General features: G+C 40.7%; 2 protein-coding genes across 2 annotated transcripts; one reads left to right on the top strand and one right to left on the bottom strand.

Moving 5' to 3' along the window:
• Window positions 1–885: 885 nt before the first annotated feature.
• On the bottom strand, window positions 886–16,746 carry tmem240a (transmembrane protein 240a). Its single transcript, XM_034145462.1, has 4 exons — window positions 15,936–16,746; window positions 15,436–15,542; window positions 10,185–10,393; window positions 886–2,160 (listed from the first exon to the last, which is right to left on the bottom strand). The coding sequence occupies exons 1-4, from the start codon at window positions 15,990–15,992 to the stop codon at window positions 2,006–2,008; spliced, it is 528 nt and encodes a 175-aa protein (XP_034001353.1). The 5' UTR covers window positions 15,993–16,746; the 3' UTR covers window positions 886–2,005.
• A 2,946-nt stretch (window positions 16,747–19,692) lies between these two features.
• On the top strand, window positions 19,693–26,749 carry otud3 (OTU deubiquitinase 3). Its single transcript, XM_034145461.1, has 8 exons — window positions 19,693–19,847; window positions 20,850–21,146; window positions 21,858–22,006; window positions 22,709–22,821; window positions 22,914–23,036; window positions 24,064–24,196; window positions 25,123–25,295; window positions 26,132–26,749. The coding sequence occupies exons 2-8, from the start codon at window positions 20,941–20,943 to the stop codon at window positions 26,294–26,296; spliced, it is 1,062 nt and encodes a 353-aa protein (XP_034001352.1). The 5' UTR covers window positions 19,693–19,847; window positions 20,850–20,940; the 3' UTR covers window positions 26,297–26,749.

The following is a 26,749-nucleotide window of genomic DNA, read 5'->3' as shown; positions in this document are numbered from 1 at the left end:
TTTCTTTCCTGGCACTTCTTAGTAAGAGTGCTGGTGCAGTTGAGACCTGCCCTTGACAAGTAATTATTTTACCTTTCATAAAATGACTGTGGGTTCTGCCAACCGATTATTTAAATGTAGTCGAGCTAGTCTGTAGATCCAACAATGCTCAAGTTACTCACATTTTTGTGTCTACTACTGCTGAAATAAGAGTGTTTTACACTTACGCTTTAGACCCAGGTGACTTTTCCTCGAAGATGTGCTGAACAAGAAAGAAAAAAACTGCTCCATTGATGCAATCAAATTCCTGACCACATCAAGAGAAAACTTCCAAATGATTAGGTAATACATGTTTTAGTGTATTTTGCTTTTCAGATGTGAGGATTTCTTTTGACTTTTCTGTTTTAAATATTTTTAATCTGTCGCTTTGAGACTGCTGGTTGGACACTACCAACAATTCTCTTACATTATTGTATTACAATATAAGGGTTGAACTTACGAGATGAATCAATTGTAAAAATAGTTATTAGTTTCTGACGTAGTTCATCTTTTCAAAGAATGATGGAAAACCAAGTTAATATTGGGACTGCATGCAGATAAGAGGTATATATGCTAAAGAGTATCAACCAAGATGAAAAAAAGACCCTCACTGCCACTGCAATGTGTCATATCCTGCTGTTGATAATAGTGGAGGGCTTTTCTCAGTAGCGTCAGCATGCCATTGGCATTGTTAGTCATTTCAGTGCTTAGGACATTTATGTCGGAATAATAACAAACCAAACTGAAGTCAGCAGGACCTCTCTGTATAATCTGCCTGTTGTTGCTGCTCTGAAATAACCTCTCGCTATGAGAATGTGTTCCCATCTTCGCTCACAGGATTGGAGTGACACAATCAAACATCAGAGGTCACTGTTGTGCTTCAATGGCACTTTTAATAAAACAGACATTTCATCCTCACAACAGCAATGTCTGGACAGAGAGGATGAGGGGGGGCTGGGTGAGGGTTCCCTCTGCTGATAGGCTGGTTGCTCCTGATAAGTGAGAGGGAATTGGATAAAGAAAATTGAACTGCGCTGTTGAGCACAGTGTAGGGAAGATGGCGGGGTATGTGTGTATTGAACTCGTCTTGGCTGGCATTTATTTCTCCTCCCGTGTCGACTAAAATAATGATAATATTGCAAAGAGAACCCCTACCACAACCGAACACGCTCCCCTCCCCCTCACATATTTACAGGAAAAATTAATACATTCAGTTAATTCACTAAGTAACAAAGCTAATTAATCTGTGTTTTAGCAGAAATCACATGGTTTCACATCCAGTTTTCAAACAGACTCGTTTTCCAGTTCCATTCCTATAATCTTTAACCACACAGTCCATCATTTAGGTTTTCTATTGAACGACTCAGACAAAAATCCCCCCACGCACCCTCTTCTTAAAGACTGTTAAATCCCCCTTGCCTGTATTTATAACTATGTACAGAAGCAGCAATCTAGCCATCACAAAAACCCACCCACCCACCAATCTGATTCGTCCTTCCCAACACCAACAAAGTCCCAATCCCACCCAATAGAGAGAAAAAAAATTCCTGAACCCGTCTTTGCCGCCCCGTTCCAATACGCTGCCCACATCTTACCCTGTTCTAAAAGAGCATGCCAAGTTTAACAATGAACACAGAAAATGTCTCTATACAGAAAAAACACCCTTAAAAATGTTTTTTTTTTCTTCCTCCTCCCACGATGGTGGACATGGACATTAGACAAGATTTCAGTGGCAACAAATAATCATCTTGTTCCATTTTTGGATTTTTTTTAGTGCTGACAGGGGCCAAGTTTAGTCATAAGAAAGTTGTGTCACAGGGGTTTAAGGGGGCCATGTTGTGAACAGTGGGAGGGCAGTTTTCCAGGGTCTCTGACGCAACAGTTGGCCAAGGGGGAGTTTGGGAAAGGGGGTGAGGGGCTTTGGAAAGGAGGGGAGAATAGGGAATGGGGTGGAGGAATATTTTTTTGTTTTTTTGTTTTTTTAGAGTCAGAGATGGCGGGGACTAGGGTGGCCGTTGTGGTAGAGCTTCTGCTTGATGTGGACCATGTTGCCACTGGAGTCCTCCAGCTGTCTGAGCTGGGCTCGGCGACGGAGGTCTCGAAGGTTGCAGAACTGGGGCAGCCATGACCAGGACGGAGTATCTGGAGGAAGGAGAAAAGGACAGGACGGTCAGAGGAGGTAAGCATTAGTGTGTGATCAATAGCTGAAGTTGTCTTTTAACACTAGATATTTGCCAAACTTTATCCACCTCTGATGGATATGCCAATGAATTGGTCGTCTTTTGAAAATCATTACCCTTTCTAAAGTTTCTATAATGTGAATTCCTCAAAATAGAGCAAAGAATCACTGGGTGACTCACAATTTCAAAGACACATATGGCAAGAAATACAACATCTATGAGCCTAAAACTGTAAAAGTGTCTTTATTACAACAGCAGAAATAAAACCTGGAGTGTATTGCAATATAGAATGCTTCACTGAGTTGGCTCCATAGTGAGGGTTTTAAAAATACATGAGTCCTGCATTTAGCTTTTAAAGAAAAAGAAAAACCCAATTGAAGCTTAAAAGCCTAGAAAGTGGGTACCTGTAAACAAAGTTGATGGCAGTGTTTATTATATGATGTTTATTTTCTTAGGGTTATTTATAGCCAATATTTTTCACCATATCACACTCAAAATAAATGAATGATACCATACAGATACATACAGCCTTAAACAACGTGAACCAAAGTAAGTATGAGTTATTTTTAAGCTTATTTTTGGGCTTTTATTTGAGAATTGAGTGAGATAAGTGTATAAGGATGACATGCAACGAAGATGCTGCCAAACATTTAACTGGGGAAATGACTCATACTCAAGAGTCTGAGCATTGTAAACACAAAAACATGAACGCATGCCAATTCTTGAATGACAAACAGGAGGAAAATTGGCAAGAAAGTACTTTAGAGTTCAAATAAGAAGGAAACCCCCTCTGCATAAGTGGTGCAAAAGAAAGTATCATTAATATGTCACAATAAATGTCACATGTCCAGTCACAAGTTGACAAAGTGTAACTGCTATGTATTTGAAAAAAGAAATGTCTTGCTTTTCTCGTTGTGCATACAAGAGCAGATAAAACTGAATGCAGGCTTTTGGAGACTCAGCCTGACAAGGCACTCATGAGATCAAAACACACAATAGTGTCAAATCCTTCTTAGCCTGGTTTTCAGGCTCTTGTCAGGCAGACAAGACATCAACAACCACTAACAGAGAACTGATCTCTGTGCTGTGAAATAAATTGTCCTTTTCCATGTTCAAGTGAATGAGTATACATGCTTTTTCAACAATAATTTTCTACCGTAATGCTGTTTTAAGAATGTATGATTAAAGGCTGATATTGGCTCTCTCTTTTTTTTAAATGATGGGGGCTCGTTATTTTGTCAGTCTCTTAAATACTTTTTCTTCAATTATTCTTCTTATCACCATTCTGAGATAAATGTTGAATATGTATTTAAAGCTGGGCATGCCAGAATTTTAAATTACAGCATTAATTCGGTAAAAGTCCTCCAATACCCTCCAAACAGACGAAAACGGCCATATGCAAAGGACTCATATAACCTCTATTATTAATTCCTATCATCAACATTATCATGAACTGAATTCTATGAGATTTAGGCATGTTTTCTGTGATTTTAGGCTTTAAAATATCTGCAAAGCGCTTTAGAGATTGATAGCAAATGTTGCTAAATAGTTTAGCCTTCTGCTAATGTAGCTGTTAGCTAGCTGTAGCTGTACGCTTTGGCAACAGTTGAACAGTTAGCCACATTGTCTCCAGTTCTAAAACACTGCTAATATTGTCAGACTCTCTTTTAGATACATCCTTCTTCCTTTGCAAATTACTTTGCGTAGTGGGCACTTATTGCCAATGCTGGCATGCATAGCAACTTTTTCCTGAAGGATATTTGACTTTTGTATTAGGCTTACACTGAAGGGAAATACGCGCGCCTCTGCATTTGTAGAACAGCCAATAGGATCTCTCTGTCTGAAATGACCTTTAATTGGTCAAAGTCCCCCAATGTTGGCCACATTTTCCAAAGCCTTAAAACAGAGCCAAGAGGAGGTGCAGAAGTCTCGTTTTCTCTTAGGCCACTTGAATAACAATATTCTGAAAGGTTATTATTGAACTTTTACCAAATGATGTAAATGAATGCCTACTGAGCTTTAATTTAATTGTAAACCATACATAAAATATCTTCATGAAACCTTAGTCCAGAATATGACCCAGAATCAGATTTTGATGTTTAAAAGTGGGCTAAAGCTCAACACAGACCTCACACTAGAAAAGCTAATGTTTGACATCATACCTCTAACAATGTAATTCTGGGAAGTAAGGATTTGATTTTCACAGTAAGGTCAGACGGACAGAGACGAGATGAAAGATTGGAAAATTGAAATATTGGATGAGACAGTAAAAAGCATCAATCTCTTCAAGTGCACCGTGATGTTGCCCTTGATTTTTCACATTTGTGTACGGAGCTGTTGCACATGTGACCTGCATCCCGGCATCATTTATTTATCTACAGTCGCAAGGATTTTACAGGCTGAAGTGTCAAATGGTATCTGCCTTCTGCAGCCAACGTGCTGTACATACAGATCACACAGGCCTGCCGAGAAATCAGCGATCTGACTGGAGTGGGGGTGTCATGAATGCGGGGTGTATGACGTGAAGAGGGGAATGGCGGAGCAGATGTTGGAGCTTGTCGGGTTATAAACCAGAGCCGGGTCCACGGAGACAGAAGAGAGGAGAGAGGGGAGAGCCCCAGACAGCAAACCCAGAAGCAAATGGCCCTGCTACAGGATGAGCAAAGGGAGGGGTGGTGGTGGTGGAGGTGTTGGGTGGAGAGAAGGTGAGGAGGGGGGAGAGAGTGAGTTATTTATAGCTGTGAATGGGTATGCTGTCCACAAGGACTGCTCTGAAGGGTATCCAAAGGAAAAGGGGCAACGAAGACAGATTTCTCTCATTTGAATAAAAGGATGGGGATGGAGCCGGAAGAAATGGTAATGCTGGGCAGAAAAAAATGGGAGGCGGAGGCACAATTGTTATGCTCCTTTATAGGAAGGGGGGTTGGTACAAACGCCAAGTCATCGTTTTTCCCATTTTGGTGTTTTCTCTTTCTCCGGTGTCTTTGCAAAAGAGACGGTGGAATCAGATATTAGCAAGGATAAGAAGGGGGGGGGGGGGGGGGGGGGGGGGGGGGAAGTAGTTGCATCAGGAAGCGTTGTAAAGGAAATGGCTAGGAGTAGATTCAATAAGTGGAGGGGGAGGAGCAAGAGATGGAATTAGGAGTGGGAAGGGTGGGGGACAACAGGAATCGATGTGCATCTCAATGTACTGTGTGTGTGTGTGTGTGTGTGTGTGTGTGTGTGTGTGTGTGTGTGTGTGTGTGTGTGTGTGTGTGTGTGTGTGTGTGTGTGTGTGTGTGTGTGTGTGTGTGTGTGTGTGTGTGTGTGTGTGTGTGTGTGTGTGTGTGTGTGTGTGATGTGTCTGTGTTTCTCACTTGCCATTCCAGCTGCTCTCTCTCATTCTATTTATAGCTCTGGAGGAGAGAGTGTGTGTATGTGGGGGTGGGGATGTGACAGCATCTCCATCCTGCACCCCCAACCCCCACACACACACACACGCACACACACACACACACACACACACACACACACACTTCCCTTCTCTGTCAGCCTCACCTTCACTCCTCATCTGGGGAGGCTAAACTAGTCGGACCTAGGATCCACGTCACCATTGACACACACACACACACACACACACACACACACACACACACACACACACACACACACACACACACACACAGAAAGGGGCATTCCCTCCCGGTACAAAAAGAAGAATCCCATATCCCCCACTCCTAGTGCTGCTAATAAATATGGATGCTCCTTCCTCTCTGGGGGTGTTTTTTATGATGATGTATTTTACACTATTGTACTAATGCACTGGAGAAAAAACAGCATTGTCTGACTCGCTGCTGCAAAACCTTCCACACCTCTGAGCAAAAGCTGCATATATCAAAGCTTGTACAATTCACACCCCTTGTACAATGTAGCAGCTCATAAAAACACCTAAAATCCAAATACTACATAACGTTTTCTATCCTAATACATCTATTGGTAATAGCACACATCATAACTTTAAGTTCCAACATTGCTTCATACTTTTTTATCCTGCCCGAGGAGCTTTTCCATTGCAGTCCAAGTATCCAGGCTACATTTATCACCTACTTTATCCTTAAAACTGAGGATCCAGGCCACCTCCACAATACAGGCCTGATACAGACAGAGCGCAGACACTCAAAATCCTATTTTTAAAAACCTTGTTGCAATATTCAGTAACTTTTGCTTATTTGTGCTAAACGAAAGTGTTTCCCCTTGGGTTTGATCCTGACTGGGTAGAAAAGCTTGTGAAACTGGCATGACCGTGAGAAACTAAAACACTTTAATCCAGGATGCTAATACTCATCAGCGAACATCTTGCTAGTGCAACAGAGATGAATCCACTGCGTTGTCTCTTCTACAGAGCGCCAGACTATGAGGGATTTCATGCTGCCATGTCATGATTTCACACTGCTTAGCTTTAGCCTCACTGAAAGCCTTTTAATGTTGGTGAACTATAAACCACATATTATGTCTCGTTAAATCTGCTGCATTGCTTCTCCTTTACTAAAGTAACATGCCTCGTTCATCTGTCATAAAGATACGGTAAGAGAAATGAAACGGATATCTCAGAGACAGCGCTGACGGGGGACAGGAAATTGAGGAGCAACTATCACACTCGGTTGGATTTAAGTACATGTGGGAAAGTAGCTTTCACTACGACACAGCAGATGGTGGGAGGGAAGTATTTTCTCTCTGTTTCTCCAGCCTGGTTTGAACCAGTCTTAGTAGCTGATGTATGTTAAATCACATATAAGTATTGTATAATGTATTACAAAAGCGTATTTAACGCTTTTTTCAAACAAATATCTGGATGGTCAGATTTTAGAGATTGAGACAACCTAATTTCCCCAAGGGAAGTATTCTAGTCCAATTCTGCACATTAATTCATCTTATCTTCAGTGTAATGTGAATTGACACATTTACACACCAATACATTTAATCTATGTTTTTGCGGCTTTCTGCACTCCTGTGAATGTAAAAACGTATAGTACGTGTAAATGATTGCTATCTTTTTATTCTTTGAACTGCAACTACAGAGTTCAAACCAGGTCTGCCTTGCTGCTCTGTAACAGTGCTAACCACTTAGTCAAAATGTTCTCAATGACCAAGCTTGACATGACATTTCTGGGACATGCAGCTACCGTTGAAGCCAAAGTAATATCATTACTGAGTAAAAGGCCATGCAAACCCATAGCATTGGCGGATTTGGAGACAATGGGCACCTGGCGACAGACAAGTATAGTTATTTTACATGTTTTTTGTATTGTTTTCTGTCTCTTTGCAGTTGTTTTGGAGTGTCTCATTGTGGTCATTTTGTGTCTCTATGTGGTCTTAGGACGCTTTAGCCACTCGGCCCTTGCCAAGTAGGACTGTAATCAATCACATAAATGATAGCATAGCTCGTCCACCTTCAACCTTATCAGAGGTAAATCAGAATAGTTAAAAATGTGTGTGTGTGAACGGCTTTTGAACCTCACACTGGAATAGCATTGAGACAGAGTTAATATTAATAGTAACACCTTTGTGTTTCCTACTGTCATAAGTCAAAAATGTTTCCTGGAAAAAAGGCCTAAACATTATATAAACATCTTTCTGAATCCATGTTTTCCTTCACCATCAATGGATAAATGTCATCCTGACTCAACCAACTGCTCCCATTTTGTAATGTAAGACTTGCATTTTTCTGCCTTAGTGTATAAAAAGATAAAAACTGATTTTTATAAAAAGGATAGGAGTGCTGTGGATTTATTAAAGGAATAGTTTGCCATTTTTTGGAAACCTAAACCTTACCCAAAAGTTACATGATAAGAAAAAATACCGCTGATGTCTTTGCATGGAGCTAGAGGCAACAAGTTGGTGGCTTTGGGGAAACAGCTGGCATGTCTCTGCTAAATGCTTAAATACCCAAACAAGCACCTTTTAAAGATTTGTTTTCTTTGTACACTGTATCTTATTTAATTAATCAGTCTGTTCGTATACCAAAATATGCAAATGAGAGTATTTGGTTTTACAGTTATATGCTGAAAGAATTTCCTGGCCAGGAACAGGAACAGTGGTGTCTTGTTGATACCGCAGTGACTAGTGTTATACTGGTTAACTTCATACCAGATAAAACGTGTTTTCATTTGTGGTGTCCCCCAGTGACTCTGGGAACTCACTCTGCCTGAAACGAAACACTTTGATTTTCTTTCATCCTAGCTCAGCCTTTCACAAAGTGGACCACTATATATGAATTGATTCTCTGATACCAATGTAGTGTTATACTGGTTAACTTCATACCAGATAAAACGTGTTTTCATTTGTGGTGTCCCCCAGGGGTTTATCTTGGGTCCCTCATAATTTTCTATTAATAGCCTCTCCTTGGGGTATATCACAGCTGACCTGCTGTTTTAAAGTCCAATTAAGCCTTGAATTATAGATGTATCCTGCATTATGTCACGCTAACAACCCCTCCTGGTCCCTATACTAGCGCTGTTAATGATCTTATGTGTAATCTGCTCAGCCTGTCTTCACTAACACTGAAGTATGTCTTTGTTTGCTCATGTGGTGTGATTGTGTTTTATTTAACTATAGGGCCCATAACTAAGATGGTTTTTGTCTTTCATTTGCAGCCCTGGAGAAGGTCATTCATGCTTGTGTCTCCTTCAGGCTTGATTGTTGTGACGCACTTGGGCTCTTTGCAGGAGAAATATCAACATAGTTTATTCAACAGGCTAATCAGGCTCTCTGAGAGAAATGACCACAGTACATTAATCCTTGTCTCTGACTGACTGGCTGTCAATTGTATAATTGATTTCATGGTTTTAAGTCAGCTTATTTGCTTGATTTGTTAACCCCAAAGTGATTCTGATTGCTGCTTGAGATCCTCTTTAAGGGCCCTTCTAGTGACTCGCAAATCTATCCTCATCACCTTAGAAGACCTACGTTTGCTGTGCCGCCTCAGCTGTGGAAGTCCAGGAGTCCAAAGTTAGTGTCTTTATTTTAATTTTATAATTTGACTTACTTGACATATTTTAATACATTTCCATCATCTGTAATGTTATCTTTACCTTAACACGAGGCATGTCATGATACATCTAGATTAAGTCTTACCTGGGGTTCAATTCAAGCAAGTTGGCGTTTGCATCATCTTTATCATTTAAACTAATTAATATCAAAACAAATGTTTTACTGCAACAATTTTGCTTCTGCAGTGTCCCCAATTAGATAATTTAAGGTTTACCTTACAGTTCCTACAATGTTGCACAAAGGCTTTGGTAAGCAGAGGATGTTCAGTCAAACCTGATTTAAAAAACACTAACCTGTTGTTATTCTAACCAATCAATGCAAACAAAACATGTCTAACAGGCTAAACCTTTTACTTAAACCTTTCATTTTGTCTTATAAAATAATGATCTTGTGAATAATGAGTTTACCATAGTCAGAACATAATGATGGTACTCTTTTGTACATGTATATTAGCCTTTGACAATCGCTGTTTCCTGAAAACAAATCAAGAGTAATTCAGCTTGCCAAAAAGAAGAAAAAAATGTATCATCCTTGATTCCATCTGATCACACAGTTGGAAGGTTTGGATATGATTTTCAAGAGGACGCAGTAAACTGAGAAGAAAAAACATTGAGTAGAGCCAAATATGGGCCAAGCAATGGGGGGAAGGTCATTTACGAGAGCTCCACCAACTGCTGTATAACCTGGCAATCGCTTGCACATGCAGATACACGGTGGATGGATGCATCTACAAAGATAATTTCATATCCTGTAACTTGTTGGAAGTGTGTATCATGGGCCAAGAAAGAACCAGTTACAATTTAGAGTGGATCCAAATCATGGGGCTACACTTACACTCTTGCTAATATTTCAAGATTTTCATGGCTTTGGTTAAGGTTGGCATTTCCCCACAGCCCTTTTTGTTTGGCTTGTGTTCATGTGTATCTGCAGCAGACCAGAAAACTGAGTCCATCTTACCGTAGTAGCGGCTCGCCCTCCAGGCCCTGACGGCACAGTGTAGGACTCCGTCCAGCCACAGCAGCAGCCAGCTGATGCAGAAGCCCAGCAGCAGCCCCAGCATCAAGTCCATCTCCTGCTTGGTCACACTGTCACTCACAAAGTAGTTCTCTGAAGAGTCCACCAAGGAATGGTCCCCATCGTACGGGATTACATAGTGGACATGATGCCTGGGGGAAGACAGACAGGGGTAAGTGATGGAAGTGTTTGATATAGAACAAAGTATCAGTTTATGAGTTAAAGATACAAATGAACGTTTCTTAGCTAACTCAAGGACATACAGATATATCACAAATCAAATGAAAAAGGTATCAGGTTGATACAAATGTATAAACAGGAAGGCAAAAACAGACACTCCAAAATAAAAGCACAAGTATGACAGAGGGCTTAAAATGGTTAGGGTTAGGGTTAGAAATAGAGTGGGGGACACATGTTGGCTTTGCTTAAAGTGGACCAATCATGCTATATTTGAATAATATAGTATAGGACCATACCTATATAAGGCACATTTATACTTTTTTTTTTTCAAAATACCAAACAGATCATGCATTTTAGCCATGCCTCATTTTGCTCAATTTGACATTTTTTAGCTCTGTTTTTGCAAGGGCAGATTCTGTGAGAACCGCACCATCTACAGGCCTGGCATATGTACTACAGCGTCTCCAGCGCTTTCAAACGGCAATGGCCGTGGCTGTCTCCTCCTGATTGGTGGAGTTGGCCCAATAGCCGTAGCGCCACCGTCCTGACGTCAGGACAGTGTTCAAATCTGGATCAGTTTTTATCAGATCCGTTGCAGCCCCTTTTTTAGAGATTTGGGTATGGAAGAAAATAGAGAGGGTTGTGTTTTCTGACACTTGGTGAGTTCCCTGGAACACTGGGGACACATATTCATGTATAAAAGACGTACAAAAGTGCATTTTGCATGATAGGTCCCCTTTAAATAAATAAAATAAAATAAATTCTAATAAAGCTGTATCCACTAGACTAAAGGCTTTTAAATATGTTCTCTCTTGTTACTTGTTCTCATATGTTGGATTCCCTGAATTCCTTCATATTCACTTTAATTTGTTTCTCGTCTGTATAATCTTGAAAAATCCATCTCCAAATGTCCGTAACCCTGGAGACCATAGACACTGTTTGCTAAATTCTAGTATTTTGAAGCCATTTGAGGGTTATTATATGTACTGATTCTAACTTGGATGATATCTAGAGAATTCAATCTGAAATTGCACTAATCCACACTTTTGCTGAAAACCGCCTGAAGCCCTCTCAAGGACCCTTAGGTATTCTGAGACTGCACTTAAAGCAGCTGTGGGTGGAAAAGTTTAAGAAGAGCGGCTTGTGCTCACAGCCTGAAATAAGAATAAGCAACACTCAGCTACATCCTTCAGTGACTGTTAAAGTGCCTTTCAGAAAAGCTTTTACTTATACTACAGGTTATGCTGGTTTTTTCTTTCTGTCATTGGGCTAAAATTCCTTTTGCTACAGTTTGCTAAACTATTGGAAAAATGGAGGGAAAATGTTGCTAATGGCTTTCTTTTCATCTCAGAAATGCATTGCCAATAATGTCAGAATGTGAATTACGATTTGCTGACAGGTTGTTACGGTATTTTTATGGAATGAGACATGAATAAGACCAAGATAAACACATCATCTAAAATAAACCGACTGTGCAAGTATTGATAGTTTGTGATTGATTACAATGGTTTGTTATACTGGGTATCTCATGTAGTAAAGACATAAAAGACCAGTTTTAATGGTCTTTTTCACTAATCCACAGGGTGTTTGAATGCTACTAACCAGGTGTTAGCACCTCACAGGAAGAAAGGGGTGACAAATATGGAAATGTTTCACTGCACATTTAAAGACGTTTGTAATAGATCAGTAAATGTATGACTCTCGCATTACTGCTAGAGGACCAAATGCATGCTGTATATTGCTGCATTTACTAAAGTAGGACCTTTCAACAACAACGCAGTCCATCCCATTTTGCCATGCTGTGTACATCATTGACAAAAGAGATACATCTAACTTTGTAAATCTTACAATTGGTATGACCCGTTCTCCTGAGAGGGGATGAAAACGTTTTCCAATCTAACAACACAGGCAGTTGTCTGACAAACATAAGGGACCGCAGTGGACGAGATTTAAATGCTGGAAGTGAATACCACATTGGGACATTTTACAAATAAATTGAATTTTGGCAATTTTGCAAGAGACCGATTATTTAGGAGGTTGCTTTTTAACAAAAGGATTCACAGTGGATTGCTAAAACCAAAATCCTTTAAGCATTGTTCTGGGATCTAAAATCTGGGATTTGCTTCCCAATGTCAGAATTGAAGCAGCATTAGATGCCCTCATTTTCTGTCAAGCTAAAAAAAACACCCTAACTGCATTTACTGTAGTACAACACAATAGTGTTTTCTCTAGATGATCTCTGGTGAATGTCCCCTCTTAAAAACAGGTTTTCTACGTATTACTAATATGTTTAACAGCCACTGTCTTGTGGGTTTTTACTGGCAGAATCCTACGCACTGGAAGTAAACTGGACTGATGTTTCTGGTGTAAATTGAGGAAGCAGTAAAACATCTCCACCTACAGGAATGCAACTTCATGAACAGAAAATCCACCTGTGATGTTTGAGTGACAGAAATTCCCTGTGGAGTGCACTGCAGAAACACCGCAGCACTTAGTACTGAATATGGAGGGAAACACACATCTTAAGTATCTCAGTGAAGAAGTAGCAGGGCCACATGGGGGATAGAACCACCTGTTGGACCTCACAGACTAAAACCATACAGTCACCAAGGTCCATTAAAGCTAAGCTACGCGTACAAATAAGCCAAAATCTTCCTCCAGGTTTCTTTCTATTCCCTAAAGAAGGCTTTTGCCCAAATGCCTTTAAATAAAGTAAAGGATTAGTTTATGCTGCCTGTATGTATTTAACCCCCTAAGCCAAAAATACATATATTTCCTTTTCCTATATTTTTCCATCTAGATTGTTTTTGTGATTTGCAAAGTAGCGAAATCGGCTACAAAGATGTCTGCCTTCTCTCCAATATAATGGAACTAGATGGCACTTGGCTTTGGTGCCCAAAAAACACTTGAACAAACTCAAGAGCAAGTCTCTTTCCAGAAATCATAACCCTGTTACTCAAGATAATCCAAAGACCTTGTTGTAAGCAAATCCATGTGGGAACTGGTTTCTTTCTACCAAATCACACTTGCCAAGTGAGAGTGAGCTTCAACACCTTGTCTGTCATATGGTAGGCGGTAGTTGGGTAGAAAGAAAAAAAGGGTATTGTTATTGAGTTATTAAATAAAATGTGTTAGTACTCAGAAACTCACACTAAAAATATAGATTGATAATAACTACAGGTAAGAGGGAACATATGTGTATTGGAATTTGAGTGAACTGTCCCTTTAAGTCCGGTTCACCTGCACCAGCAAATCTATGTGTTTGGTGTCTTGTATAAAACTGAAACCAACCGTACGTTTTTCTGTCAACATGTAGAATGAAAATGCCCCAATGAAAGGATTTAGATCACCTTGTAGGACAACTATCCTGCAGACTCCAACAACAGCATGACACCAATCAGCAGTGTGCACCCAGCAATACACAAACTCCACTCCTACGTCTCTCCCCTGCTGCCACAGAGGCAGCCAGGCTTAGGGGCCCCGTCACAGAGGCTACAACTACATCCAAATCACAGCACAGAGGCTGCCAAATAAAATGACACTGGCCGTGTCCTCAAGCCTGATAAGGTGAGCGCTGTGGGCGCCACGACACCTCCACGTCTAATGGATGGTAGGGCAGGTGAGTGAAAACCCAAGCTCAGGTGCTGCATTCCTACACATATCCTGCTCTTTCTGCTGTTTAATGTGAAAACTGATGACTGACTCCCATTCAGGAGTGTTTCCAGGTCAGTGAAATACACTGTGTGGGTACAGCAACCTGAAAACTAACAAGAGGTTTACTTATTTATAATCGCCTGATTGGTTAACACTTGTATTGGAGAAAGAAACATTTTAAATCCATGCTTGTAATACTTAATTTTCTACAATCCCTGCTTGCATTCACAAACAGTCCTTTTGCAAGGATGACACGATTGTCACAATATTACAAATACGATGATACATCATCTCATCACAAGTCCTGTCTCCAAACACTTTTTTTTTGTCTCCATCAGTCCTTATCACATCACATCCTTCAGTGTGTGTGAGAAGCCCCTCCAAACTTTGCCTCAGATTATCCCCTCTCTGACAATCTAGCACCTGATGAAGACCCATTTCTGGATTTACAGGCTCAAAAATAAAATAAACACTGTAGAACTGGCCTCATAATGCTGCCAATGAACTGCTAGTATCTACCCCCTCACTGCAGCATGCACAGCATACACTGCTGTTTTGTTTTAATGTGCATCTGCTCAGCCTTGCACCAACATGAATGGTGACATTTCCCTTTTTCCTTACACAATGGCTGCCTGCAGGACATGGTTTCATCAGGATCTAATATGAGGACATGTATAGGTGTGGGTCTATTGGATAAAAAGACTCCAAACACTGTTGCCGTTCCCTTAGGGCACTGTAGATTCAAGACTAGAAAAAAACAGAGGCCCCTCATGTCATTCACACAGCCTATACAGCCTGCATTACATGCCTACTGTTGGTGGAAAAATGCACAATACTGCTGATTTAATTCGGATTTATTTATTATTGAGTGTCTTGCTGCTGTTTTCCTCCCCGTTTCCAACCTGCAAACAGCAGGTAGGCTGATGAGCAGCATCGTAGCACTTCTTAAGCCATAATCACTTCACTTTAGCGCTCATACGATCCCTATAAAGCCAGCAGGTTGATATTGTCGCCGTGTAGGCCTGCGTAGCGCACTTGATGCTCAGATTGTTTTTGAACGGCCGCATATTGCTCATAGTTCATTACCTATTTATGGCTCCGACACACACCTTCGTATATGCAGCAAAAGGCGAAATCTTCGCAGTCGGTGTATAAAAAGAAACATCACGAGCAAACATGTCATATCTAGAGCAAATAATGAAACATCTCGCTATGTACGCGCACAGATACAATCTTTGCGGGGCTTCACCGCCACAAATCTTCGAGGCCTCTTCAGCAATTAACAATTGACGGGTGAAAAAAATAAAACACACACAGCACAGTTTATCCCAAAATATTGAGCGAGGATGATGGCATTTACCTTCCACAGTTGCAGTGACAGACGCGGTCCTCCCCTCGTAGATGCGGTAAGATGTAGTTGTGAAAGCGATCCAGTAGTGCGTTCATGTCCATTAAACAGGCTATCGCCTGCAAAGAACCATGCAAGTCAGCTGGGACATGTCAAGCAAATAGGCTAGGCTATTCCTGCAGACAGCGAATTATTCTCGTCATCATTATCAGGATAAATAACAACAATAATAAGGATCATGAAGGGAAAAAAAGGAGAGAAAATAGCCTTGGCAGATCCTCCCGATTCTAAAAGGGGAGGGAGAGGGGGGGGGCTCTTGCCTCCAAACGGACTTAGATTATTTATTTATGACAGCAGGTAATTATAGGTAGGCTAACCTACTTCCACATGTCATTCATAGGCCTGCTGTAAGGTGCTTTCACGCAACAATTGTAATGATCTGAATATTAGCCTCGGTGCGTAAATTAGAAAAGAAAAACGTATCGTGGCTGATGGAGGTGAAGATGTCTTACCATTACAACTGAAGCACCAAGAATCATAAAAATCATGGTGGTTGTGATCATATGCATCAAAACTTCCAAACTGGCCGCCGTCCTTTGGCCCGGGCTTCTACCCGCGGCGGTGGAGACGCTCCGGCTTGGCTCTGGGCGCTCTGTCCCGGCAGGAGCCGCTCATGGAGCCGCCGCGCCTCTCCTGGCTCCCCGTGCCTTTAAACTGCCCGGTTCTCCCTCCGTCTCCTCCTACACACCGCACGCCGCTCTCTCAGTCCCTCACTGCGCCCTCTCCATCCAAGTCTCCCCCCCCCCCCCGGTTGGTCTCTCGGATGCGGCTGCCTCTAGCTCCAAGGAGGCTCCTAATTACCAATGCAAAAGTGAGCCGTTCTTCCAGGTGCGTGTCTATCTCTATCCCAGTTAAAAAATAACATAAAGCAAAAACAAGTGAAGATCCCTCGATATCCTACAAGGGCTATCCTCTCTCCCCCCCTCCTTTTTCCAAGTTATTCCACACCGGCGCTGCGCTTTAATACCGGCCAATTCTGTCCTCCATCGGCGGAAACGGTCGATTTCTCTCTCTCGGCTGGACGTTTCAAAGAGCTGCACCGACTCCTCTCGCGGCCATCGCCCTCGTCTTTCTCGGAATGCTTGATAACATCGACATGAGGTCCAGATCGCTCCAGTCGGGAACTAGACCCACCCTGCGCCCCGAGTCCAGTCCGGATCCAGCAACGGCAGCTGCATCAACGCCCGGAGCCAGACACGCATGATTATCCCATACCGGCTTCCAGCAGCTACACGAGCATCCACTCCCACCTCTTGTGTGTGTGTGTGTGTGTGTGTGTGTGTGTGTGTGTGTGTGTGTGTGTGTGTGTGTGTGTGTGTGTGTGTGTGTGTGTGTGCGCGCGTGCGTGCGTGTACGTGTGTTGGAGAGAGAGAGTGTACAGTGGGCGGTAAGAGAGGGAAGATCTGCAAACTGCCTTTGTGGCATCGGCCTATAGGCTCATTATTTATAGTGGTGGATACCTGCAGATGCACTGTAGGGCTTCAATCTTCATGATGATTTAACCTCCGTCTTCTCCAGAGGCTTAACCCCTTTTACCCCCCCAATACTGCCACTAAACACAAGCAGACACACAAACGCCCTTGCTTGCTATTTCTCTTCTAGACATTACAGCTGTCCAGTTGCTGATTCTGCACCATTCATGCTGGGTTATTTGTATTATTCCGCATGTTTATTGTCAAAAATATTATACCTTTCTGGAATATAGACTGTAAGGTTTTTCCTTTAGCTAGTCAGCCAGCAGGAGTAAAATAGTTTTCCTTCAAAACATTTGAAGAATGTCTTATATTCTCTGGACAAATTGAAATCACTGCAATATTTAATATCAGATGTAATATTAGGCCTATAGGCCTATGTATTGTGAAAACTAAAGCTAAGTACAATATCAAAAGTGGATGTGTGTCAGGTTAAACTTCTTCACTACCAAAATATTTTTGTAAATACTTATTCAGACCAAACTACAAATCATCCAATAAAATGTGAAATGACTCCAAATGTATCATGCAGCCTAACCAAACAGACTAAGTAAACAATGGCATGGAAATAAAAACAGCGGGAAGACAAATAAATGTTTTCTATGCAATCAAAATGAACATCATGTTCGCATGGACACGCTTGCATCACTGCCATAGAATACATTTTCTGAAATGTTGAAAATAAATGTAAATGTATATTTTAAGACATTGTTACGAAATAGTCACTTATCTTGTGTTATTCTTTATCAAATTTCCCTGCATACATGAATCCATCTGCTGTCATCACCCAAAGGCACACAGCCAGTGTTATTTCACTTCCAACCCCCATTCAAGAAACACCGCCAAGCTGGGTCACAGTGTAGAAGACTGTAATTGAAATCTACAGAAAGGGGTTAATGCTAACACTTGATAGTAAAATGACCTGAAACCATAACATTCAACTAAAGTGGAAATAAATTGTAACTTGCACCAATATAATATGTTGCTTTGAAAGAAAGACACAGATGGTATTCTTTTATTTTGATCTGTTGTCTTTTTTTTGCAAGGCAATGGAGATTTCTGTTGAATAGTGATACGTGCAATGATTTTCATGGGACAAATTCAATAAAACGCTGACCTCAAGAAAAGGTGGTCAGCCAATCACTGAAGCCAAATTAGACACAGCTGAGGATCAAGAAAAATGTGACCTAACATGAATACATTAAAGAATTATTCACATGTCAAGGAGCTCGGAATTCGAGTGACCTTGTTTCTAGAAAGATAAATTGCTGTTGAATATCTTCATGGCTTTACCATTTGCAATGAGTCATGAAATTGGAGTGAACTGATTCTTTAAAGTCTATTTCCATTGGATTACAAAGACCATATCCTGTGGATCGCAAATATACCAACTTTTTCCAAAAATAGCAGTATTTTTATTTTGCTTTACTGGAAAAAGGTAAACTGGGAGAAAACATGTTTTTGTCACGGCTTTATAAATTACACTTTACAATATGTCTATGTGTGGAATGATAAACTGCTTTAGGTTATTCTATTGGAGGAACCTCTTAAACCTGTACCAAGATATTTACTCATGTAGGATATTAGCACAGGTGAAGAGGTGGCCTATATTTCATGATTACACTCTGCAGGTATCCATATCAAAGAACTTGTGTAATGTCATGAAAAAAGACAGTAGGAATACAATTGTTGGCATAAAATAAATGTAACATAGTGAAATCAGTTGGCATAAGATAATAACATAATATTATAGACTGAAGTTAAAAAAAGCATGTGTCCTGTTTGACTCACACACCCTCTCTCCCTCACACAAACACACACACAAACATACTGTACATGTATATAAAATCCTGTGTTGTCCACGCTTGGCTGACCGCCCTTCTGTTTCAGTTACGTGACTGATGCTGATTGCTGCACATGAAACAATTCATGGCTAGCCTTGAGGCCATTGCATATGTTACTGTAACACACAATGCCATCACTCACTGGGGTCTATATTAAACTACACAGTACACGCTGACATTTGCGCGTGCATGTCCAGTTTCTGTTACTGTTTTTGTGTAAATTAGTAGTTTTTGTAGTTTTAGGTAACAGAAAATGGCTTTCTTCTGTATTTTCTAGTGTAGTTTTATGTCTTGCACATTATTTTGTCTCAGTGTGTCTGCTGGTCTTTTTTACTCAGCAAACATCCTGTTTATTTCTTCTCAGCCCACTCCTCCTCCACATTACTTTCAGCAACTGCGTGGAGTCATCAGAAGGAGTTGGTGGTGGTGAGTAGATTTTTCTAAGAGAGGAGGAGAGCAGAGAGGGTGGAGTGATTTTTAAAAGCAACATTTCTTATAAAATTGCTACTCCTACTTTGTCCTGAGTCACAGTCTGCAATATAAGATGACTCGGAGATGTTTTAGTTGTGACTACTATTAGATAGATATATATAGATATATAGATATATAGATAGATAGATAGATAGATAGATAGATAGATAGATATATAGGTAGATAGATAGATAGGTAGGTATATGGATGGATGGATAGATGGATGACAGACAGACAGACAGACAGACAGACAGACAGACAGACATATAGATTAGATTTATCTGAAAATCACAAAAGGGTGCAGATTGGTACAAATTATCAATACAAAATTGCCACTAAGCCATCTTTAAAACGATAAACATATTGAAAGTTATAGTTTTGGTTATAAAAGTATCTGCTCAATGTAAAAAATGTTTTGCCTAGTTTGGCCCATTCCCCCTTCCGTACGTTTCGACGTAAACGGACACACGGAAGCGGAACATTTGTTGTAAACAAAACTGATACAAACCATTACGAGTCAGACAAATGAAACAAAAAGAGACATTGTCATATTTTGTAAAAACCCAGCTTGTTAACGGTAAGCATCCTTCTATTTACTGTTAACCGCTCCAGTTGTTGTCTATGTAGGGAATGCTACAAGCGGAAACATATGATTTATTATGTAATGCCCAGCCGTTTAATGCTAACAAGCTAGCTGCTAGCTGCCGAACTTCATGTCAGCTAACAGCTAACTTGACTCAGTTTGTGTTAGCTAACAAGTAATACTAATGTACTAGTACTGTCAGTACTCCGTTACAATTACAATTAATAATATAATATAGTTAACTTATAGTCAGCTATATAACCAAACTGGCCTTATTGTCAAGTTATTCAACGTACGTAATTCTAAAATTAACCTTACAAAGTCAACTAAATACAGTTAAAGTTGTTGCTAATAATGTTAAGTCACTGGTTATATCAGTTTTTATTGCATAAAACCTCATCCCTAAGTTAAAATCCTATATAATGAGTGTTTATTTTTATTTTTGGATGCAGTGTTCATTTAATAAACATAAACACCAACAAGGGAGGCTGTGGCTCAGTAGTTAGTGTGCTGAACTTTGAATCAGGGGATAGCAAGTTCAAGTCCCACTGCAGTCAGCATGTCGTTGTGTCCCTGGGCAAGACACTTCACCCCAAATTGCTCCTGTGGGGATTGTCCACAGTACTGAATGTATGTAAGTCGCTTTGGATAAAAGCGTCTAACAAATGACATGTAATGTAACTTCTTTACATTTTTTCTAAGCTAACGTTTTCTTGTCAATCAGACAATATGGTTTGGTCACTGTGAACCATGCCGAGATGACACTGGAACAAACTGTTTATTTATATTTTGAGTATGCCAACATGAATAATAGTTCATGCTGTAGCGTATAGCTACTGTCCATATGAATAGAAAAAGTAACTCAGCATGGACGTGTATAAGTCACTGAAGGTATATTGTCTTACAGCTAAAAAGAAGACTATCTGGCTGAAATAACCACCTCTTTATATTAAATCTTCACCCCCCTCACCTCTGTTTCGTTTTCATCTTTTTCAGATGTTTGGCATGGGTTGAAGCAGGTCCCATCTTGTTCCTATAAGAAAGCATATTTTGGTGTTGTAGGCCCGCAGAAACAACAGTAGCCAACATGTCCAGGAAGCAGACGACGAAACCTGTCGGGAGAAACAAGAAGAATGAAATGGAACGCAAGAGGGACGAGCGGGCGGCACGCAGGGCCATCGTGAAGGACCGCAAGAACCGGCCTCAAGACGGGGATGATGGAGCAGAGTTTGTCAGTTTCTCCAACCAGCTCCAGGCCCTGGGGCTCAAGCTGAGAGAAGTCCCCGGAGATGGGTAAGAGCCAGAAAAAGATTGTGGGTTCCTGCCCTGCTGTGCTGTGCTGTCTTTAACCATCACTGAAATGGCAACATGTGTCTCTTAAATCCTATTATATACAGAAAGCTTCAAGCTGTCTCATCATGAGTTACCAGGATGCCTTGGTAGAGGAACAAAATGTCTCCAACCTCTATGCCTACACCTCCCAAGCCCAAAGTCAATAACAATGTACTGTAAATGGAAGTGCAACCTATTTGTAGCTGCATGGTGGCTGCATATTAGAGACCAATGTACTTGACTAAATGTACTAAAGCCATAACATGACAATCTTCATCTCTGTTGAAACATGATTTGTGTTCACTTACTTTCTATAACAGGTATGTGCCATTTATGATAGGAAAACAACAAGGAAAATATGTGTATGTTTCTCTAGCTAAATGAAAAATCATGATGGGAATTAAATCATGTACCCTATAGTCTTGCTTCTATCTCTCATGAGTCTGTTATCTAAAAAAGAATAATAAAGGATATAAAGAACTTTATTCATTGTCATTGGCCCAAGCCCTGAAACTTGCTAGCTAATGCAAATGTTCATAAACCCAAGCTTTTGTAAATGTAAATATGTTAACATAACACAACCTTCATAACGGCCAAGAACCTCAACACTGAGTTGTTTAACTGTAGGCTGTCATGTCTGGACATATAAGTCACTGTCTCTGTTTCTTGCAGGAACTGCCTATTCAGAGCTCTAGGCGACCAGTTGGAGGGTCACTCCCGGGGTCACCTGCAGCTTCGGCAGGAGACGGTCCAGTATATGATGTCCCATCGGCAAGACTTTGAACCCTTTGTTGAGGATGAAGTTCCCTTTTCCCAGCACTGTAAGAAAATGACCTAATGTGGGACACTGAGTAAATAAAATGAAACGCTATTTTCATATAGGAGACTTTAATTTAGGCCTCATTTACTACTTGATGAGGCCTACACAAATTACTGTACAGAAAAAAACATTTTAACAAGAAAACAATGCAGTGACCCCTGGTGGTCCTCAGTTGATTCTGCAATGTGTAGTAAAAGGGTTTGGATGAAAGACTTTCCTTTTAATGTTTGTTTTTTAACTTCAAACAGCAGCTCTAATGCTCCCTTTGTCAGTAGTCCTAGAAGGCAGATTTGTCTGTTTGTGTGAAAACATGAACCTGTAGATGTATCCGTTCACATACTACGGCTCAGCTTTTGCAAATTCCCGCTTGTTTACCTGTGAGTTAGTGGCTCATTTGACTTTTTCAGGCCCCAAAAAATATGAAATTAAACTGAGGCAAAACATAGATGGATAGATATTTACTTTATTTATCCCAAATTGGGAATTGATTTTGTTCCAGCAGCAGTGTCAAGCATTACACGAGTTAGACATGTTTAAAAGATACAATAAGATACAAATGACTACACAAAGATGCCCCACACACTTTGGTTCCTAGTGTCAGTGTATCTGCTGCAACAGCATTATAGAAAGTAAAATAAAATGGTTGTGTGATTGCAGTGTAAGCTTATATTGTGAGTAATGGTTTTTGTCTCTCTCCACCCAGTGTCTAACCTCTCTCAGGCCGGTACGTTTGCTGGCAATGACGCTATCGTGGCTTTTGCTCGCAGTCAACAGGTGAAAGTGGTCATCCATCAGCTCAACGCACCGCTGTGGGAGGTAGGCAAAGCCTTTCAAATGATGTAAGGTAATCTAATGATGAAATCCCTTCAGGGACACCACATAGTTTATGTGTTCTGTTCTCTTTGCAGATAAATGGTGCAGAGAAGCAGGCGTGCAGAGAGCTGCACATCGCCTACCGCTACGGAGATCATTATGACAGTGTGAGGCGGACCGGAGACAACTCTGAGAGTCCTGCCCAGCTGCGCATAGAGGTATGACTTACAATGGGTGTTCAATGGAGCAGCATTCAGGGAAATATCCCCAATTTTAATTAAAGAGGCCCTATTAGGCTTTTTGAGGTTTTACCTTTCTGTCCCATACACTCCCCATCTGCCTGAAACGCCTCCATTGGACTCCTTTGTTTATTTTTGTAACATAATGACATAGTTATGTAGAACTAGCGCTTCTATTGGCTAGCGCTCCAACACGTTGCACGTGATTGGCTACGGGGCGGGACATTTTTGTAGTGGTTGACAAATCCACAGAGCCGGTCAGCTAACCAATCAGAGCAGACTGGGCTCTGGTTTCAGACAGAGGGTGAAAAGAGGTGCTGCAGCACAGGCAGTATGAGACAAATAAAGAGCTTTTGGAACATTAAAGCATGGAGACATGTCACAGTAGAGGCACACAATACAAATATGAAAATGAAAATCCGCATTATATTCCCTCTTAAAAACGTATCAAAATGTGGTGTCACTCGATGTCCCTGTGAAGTTTTGGATGTCACGGACAAATGGGGGAAATTATGTTGAAATTTTATTATTTTATATTACATTTATTTTATATTATTTATAATATATATTTTTCTTGGCCTAAAAACAATGAACAGAAAGGATATTTTAAGAGGGACATCACAGAGGCATGAAAAAAGAAGGCTGAATCAAGTCCTGTCAATAGACTCTCGCAAATAACGCAACAATAAATCATATTGATATTATGCAAGGTGTTACTCTTGAAGCAAACATTCCCCTCAGCTCTAGGACGACATATTCTCATAAAAAACTGAATAAAACATATTTTTTAACAAACCATTGGGAGAATTATTCTCACTTGACATTGCCTGGAAGATTGAAATTAGTCGGACTTCAACAGATCCAGGTCACATTTTGGTCAATACTGTCAAGCAAAATCATTAATAACAGGTCCACCTCTTTAGAGAAGTGCCTCAAACCACATTTACATCTGTGAAGGCATTCTTTCCTTATGTTTAACAACATCTCTTCCTATTGCTGTTTGCAGAATCTGCAGAATACACACGGCCATCAGCGTGAGTTCGGGGAGGGACAGCGGGCCAGGAGGAAAAACTCTTCTCCCTCAGCCTTAGAGGAGGACAACGTGATCCTGAGCTCCATCAAGAACCGAGGAATCCCGGGTCAGAGGCTACGCTTGATTCATTAGCTGCCAGAAGAATTAGACTGTCAGGGCAAAAGGGCCAGGAAACCTTATTACAGACTTCATAACCATCAGGCGTTCAAGAACGTCTGTTCAGCTAAGTTTCCCGTTTACCCCATAAACAGTTGCTTTGGTTCATCACTCGAATCAACCCTAACAATTCCGTAACAGTAAGTGTATTTCCTGAAATGATTCCGAACAAAAAGCACCACAGAATACCTGCAAACTTGCTCAAAGTACCTTTAAGTTAATGTTTAAATAAATGAGTCAAATCGATGACTCCTTGTGTCATTCTATACATAAAAGATTGTAAAAATGCTTATTGTCAATATAACATATTTTCTACAACTAACTGTACATGAGAGATAGATTGCAAGATATGGATTAGGTCTCACATTTGCACCTTTACTGTTGTCATTAGGAAACAGGAAAGGAGTCATAAGATGAAGTAAAACAAAGACACCCAAGACAAAACATACCTAAAACCACAGAACAAAAAGAGACACAGACACAAAAAAAACATTTTGTTTAATTATGTACCTATATTGTGAAGAGTGCAGCTTACAAAGCATCCTAAGAATGTGTCTGTGTCTGCATTCATTACTAGAAACTAATCCCAGAACAAAATATATGGATTTAGAGGTAATACTTTCTTACCCTTCACCAAAAAATTGCAATTTTAGGTCTCGACCACACCAGATGACCAGATGTAGCAGATAATTTAAGAATTAGTTTTGCATTTGCTATTTGTTCAAACAAATGAGAATGTATGATGTGTAACTAGATCATTTCAAGGTTGAGCAAGTGTTTGATCAGGATCTGATCTGAGAAAGGTACCAAAGCGACTGAGAATAGACCGTTTGCTTGCACTGACTGGTTTTCTTGACTGTGTTTTCCCTGCCTCAGGAGACGAGGAGAACCTGCTGCAGCTGAGTGCGGCCACCATCAACTCTGAATGGCTTGTTGGCTGCGTGCAGGGTCAGTGCTCCTCTGGATCCTGCTCCGCCTGCAGGGCTCAAGCCTCAGACTGCAGCGAGCACAGACAGCCAGCAGAGTGCAGCAACGTACAAAGGTCAAAGGTAGATACACACTGATTACACAGCCTGTCTAGACATGACATGTTTTTTAGACAAATTAATCGCACAGGTACTTGCAATACCATTTATTTGGACCAAAAAACAGCGTGTGTATGGCAACACGGTAAAAAAGCAGTTAGCTCATCCCAGTGGCAATTACACACCTGTATTCGTGAGGTTGGACATTGAAGCAAATGTTCGTCGTAGCTCAACGGTGGTACTACAACTTGTGTGCCAGTCCGTGATATCATTGGGCCCAAATACACTTTCTGCCTTACATTTGGTGGAGGGAACTTTGGGATTTTAGCCTTTTCAGACCATTTACATGCACAAACACGTATATAATACACTACAGCAGGGGTGTCAAACTCAATTTCATCGCGGGCCACATTAGCATTATGGTTGCACTCAAAGGGCTGGTTGTAACTTTAAGACTATATAAATAATATATACATATATACATATAATATATATATATAAAATAATGTATTATACATTATTGCCTCTGCATTGGATTATTATCGGATAGGGTAATAACTTCCTAATTAACTACGTCTGAAAGCAGAAGTCTAGGGCAAATAATTGCAAGTCTCTTCAGTGCGCATGTCACAAAATGAGATGCGTGGGACATGTAGTTTATGGACAACGTGCTTCTGTAATGTGGCATGTAACCATATAACAAAACGTATTATATTATTTGCAAGCTCTTGCGGGCCACATAAAATGGGCCTTGAGTTTGATACCCCTGCACTACAGGAAAGAGAAAACCCCAAAAAGTAGAATAGGGCCCTTTTCAATTGAAATTCGTAAAACTGTCTCTTTTTTTCCTTCACTCTCAGGTATCTAACAAGCAGAGGAAAGAGCAGCAGCGGCAGGAGAAGAAGAAGCGTCAGGAGGACAGGCACCGGCAGAAGTTCATCCAGAGTAAAGGGAGTCAGGACCAGAACCAGAACCTGCCAGAGACTGTTACTTTGGTACCAGCCCTCAACACTCTCAGCATATAAGACTGGAGCATTGCCAAAATCACCTACTGCTACTATCGCTGCTGGTGGCTGTGTTTTTGCACATAGTCAAATTCGATTCAGTCGCAGTGAATTACTTTTTTTTAAAGAGAAGCCTTTAGTCTCTTTGCTAACGGTGCCTGCAAAAAGTGTGTGAGATGTGTGAACGTTGTAAAAGAGAGAGTGAAAGAGCATGACCTTTAGTGTTTTTGGGTCTACCTGCCACGCCATCCTGGTCCCTTTCTATGCTGGACCATCTGGCTTTCCATGACAACCATGCACATGATCTCCGTGCAGCTGGGCTTGTTTTTTTGCCACAGATAGAGTTTATTATTGATGTTTGGATCGCTACATTTGTTCAATCTCACCAGAGGGGGATGTACAGGAAGAGCGGCAGAATAATTATTGTTATGCACACTGTGAGGAATGTGGCAATAAATAACTATACATGATAAA

This window comes from Trematomus bernacchii, unplaced genomic scaffold, assembly GCF_902827165.1.
Source record: "Trematomus bernacchii unplaced genomic scaffold, fTreBer1.1, whole genome shotgun sequence".
Taxonomy (NCBI): domain Eukaryota; kingdom Metazoa; phylum Chordata; class Actinopteri; order Perciformes; family Nototheniidae; genus Trematomus; species Trematomus bernacchii.
This window is presented reverse-complemented; position numbering and strand designations above follow the sequence as displayed.

Coding starts and splice junctions, on each gene's coding strand:
- tmem240a (XM_034145462.1), bottom strand. CDS start 15,992: ATGCATATGATCACAACCACCATGATTTTTATGATTCTTGGTGCTTCA. Junction 15,543..15,935: donor TTGGTGCTTCAGTTGTAATG/GTAAGACATCTT, acceptor GGTTCTTTGCAG/GCGATAGCCTGTTTAATGGA. Junction 10,394..15,435: donor TGTCACTGCAACTGTGGAAG/GTAAATGCCATC, acceptor GTCTTCCCCCAG/GCATCATGTCCACTATGTAA.
- otud3 (XM_034145461.1), top strand. CDS start 20,941: ATGTCCAGGAAGCAGACGACGAAACCTGTCGGGAGAAACAAGAAGAAT. Junction 22,822..22,913: donor TCAACGCACCGCTGTGGGAG/GTAGGCAAAGCC, acceptor TTCTCTTTGCAG/ATAAATGGTGCAGAGAAGCA. Junction 23,037..24,063: donor CTGCCCAGCTGCGCATAGAG/GTATGACTTACA, acceptor TGCTGTTTGCAG/AATCTGCAGAATACACACGG.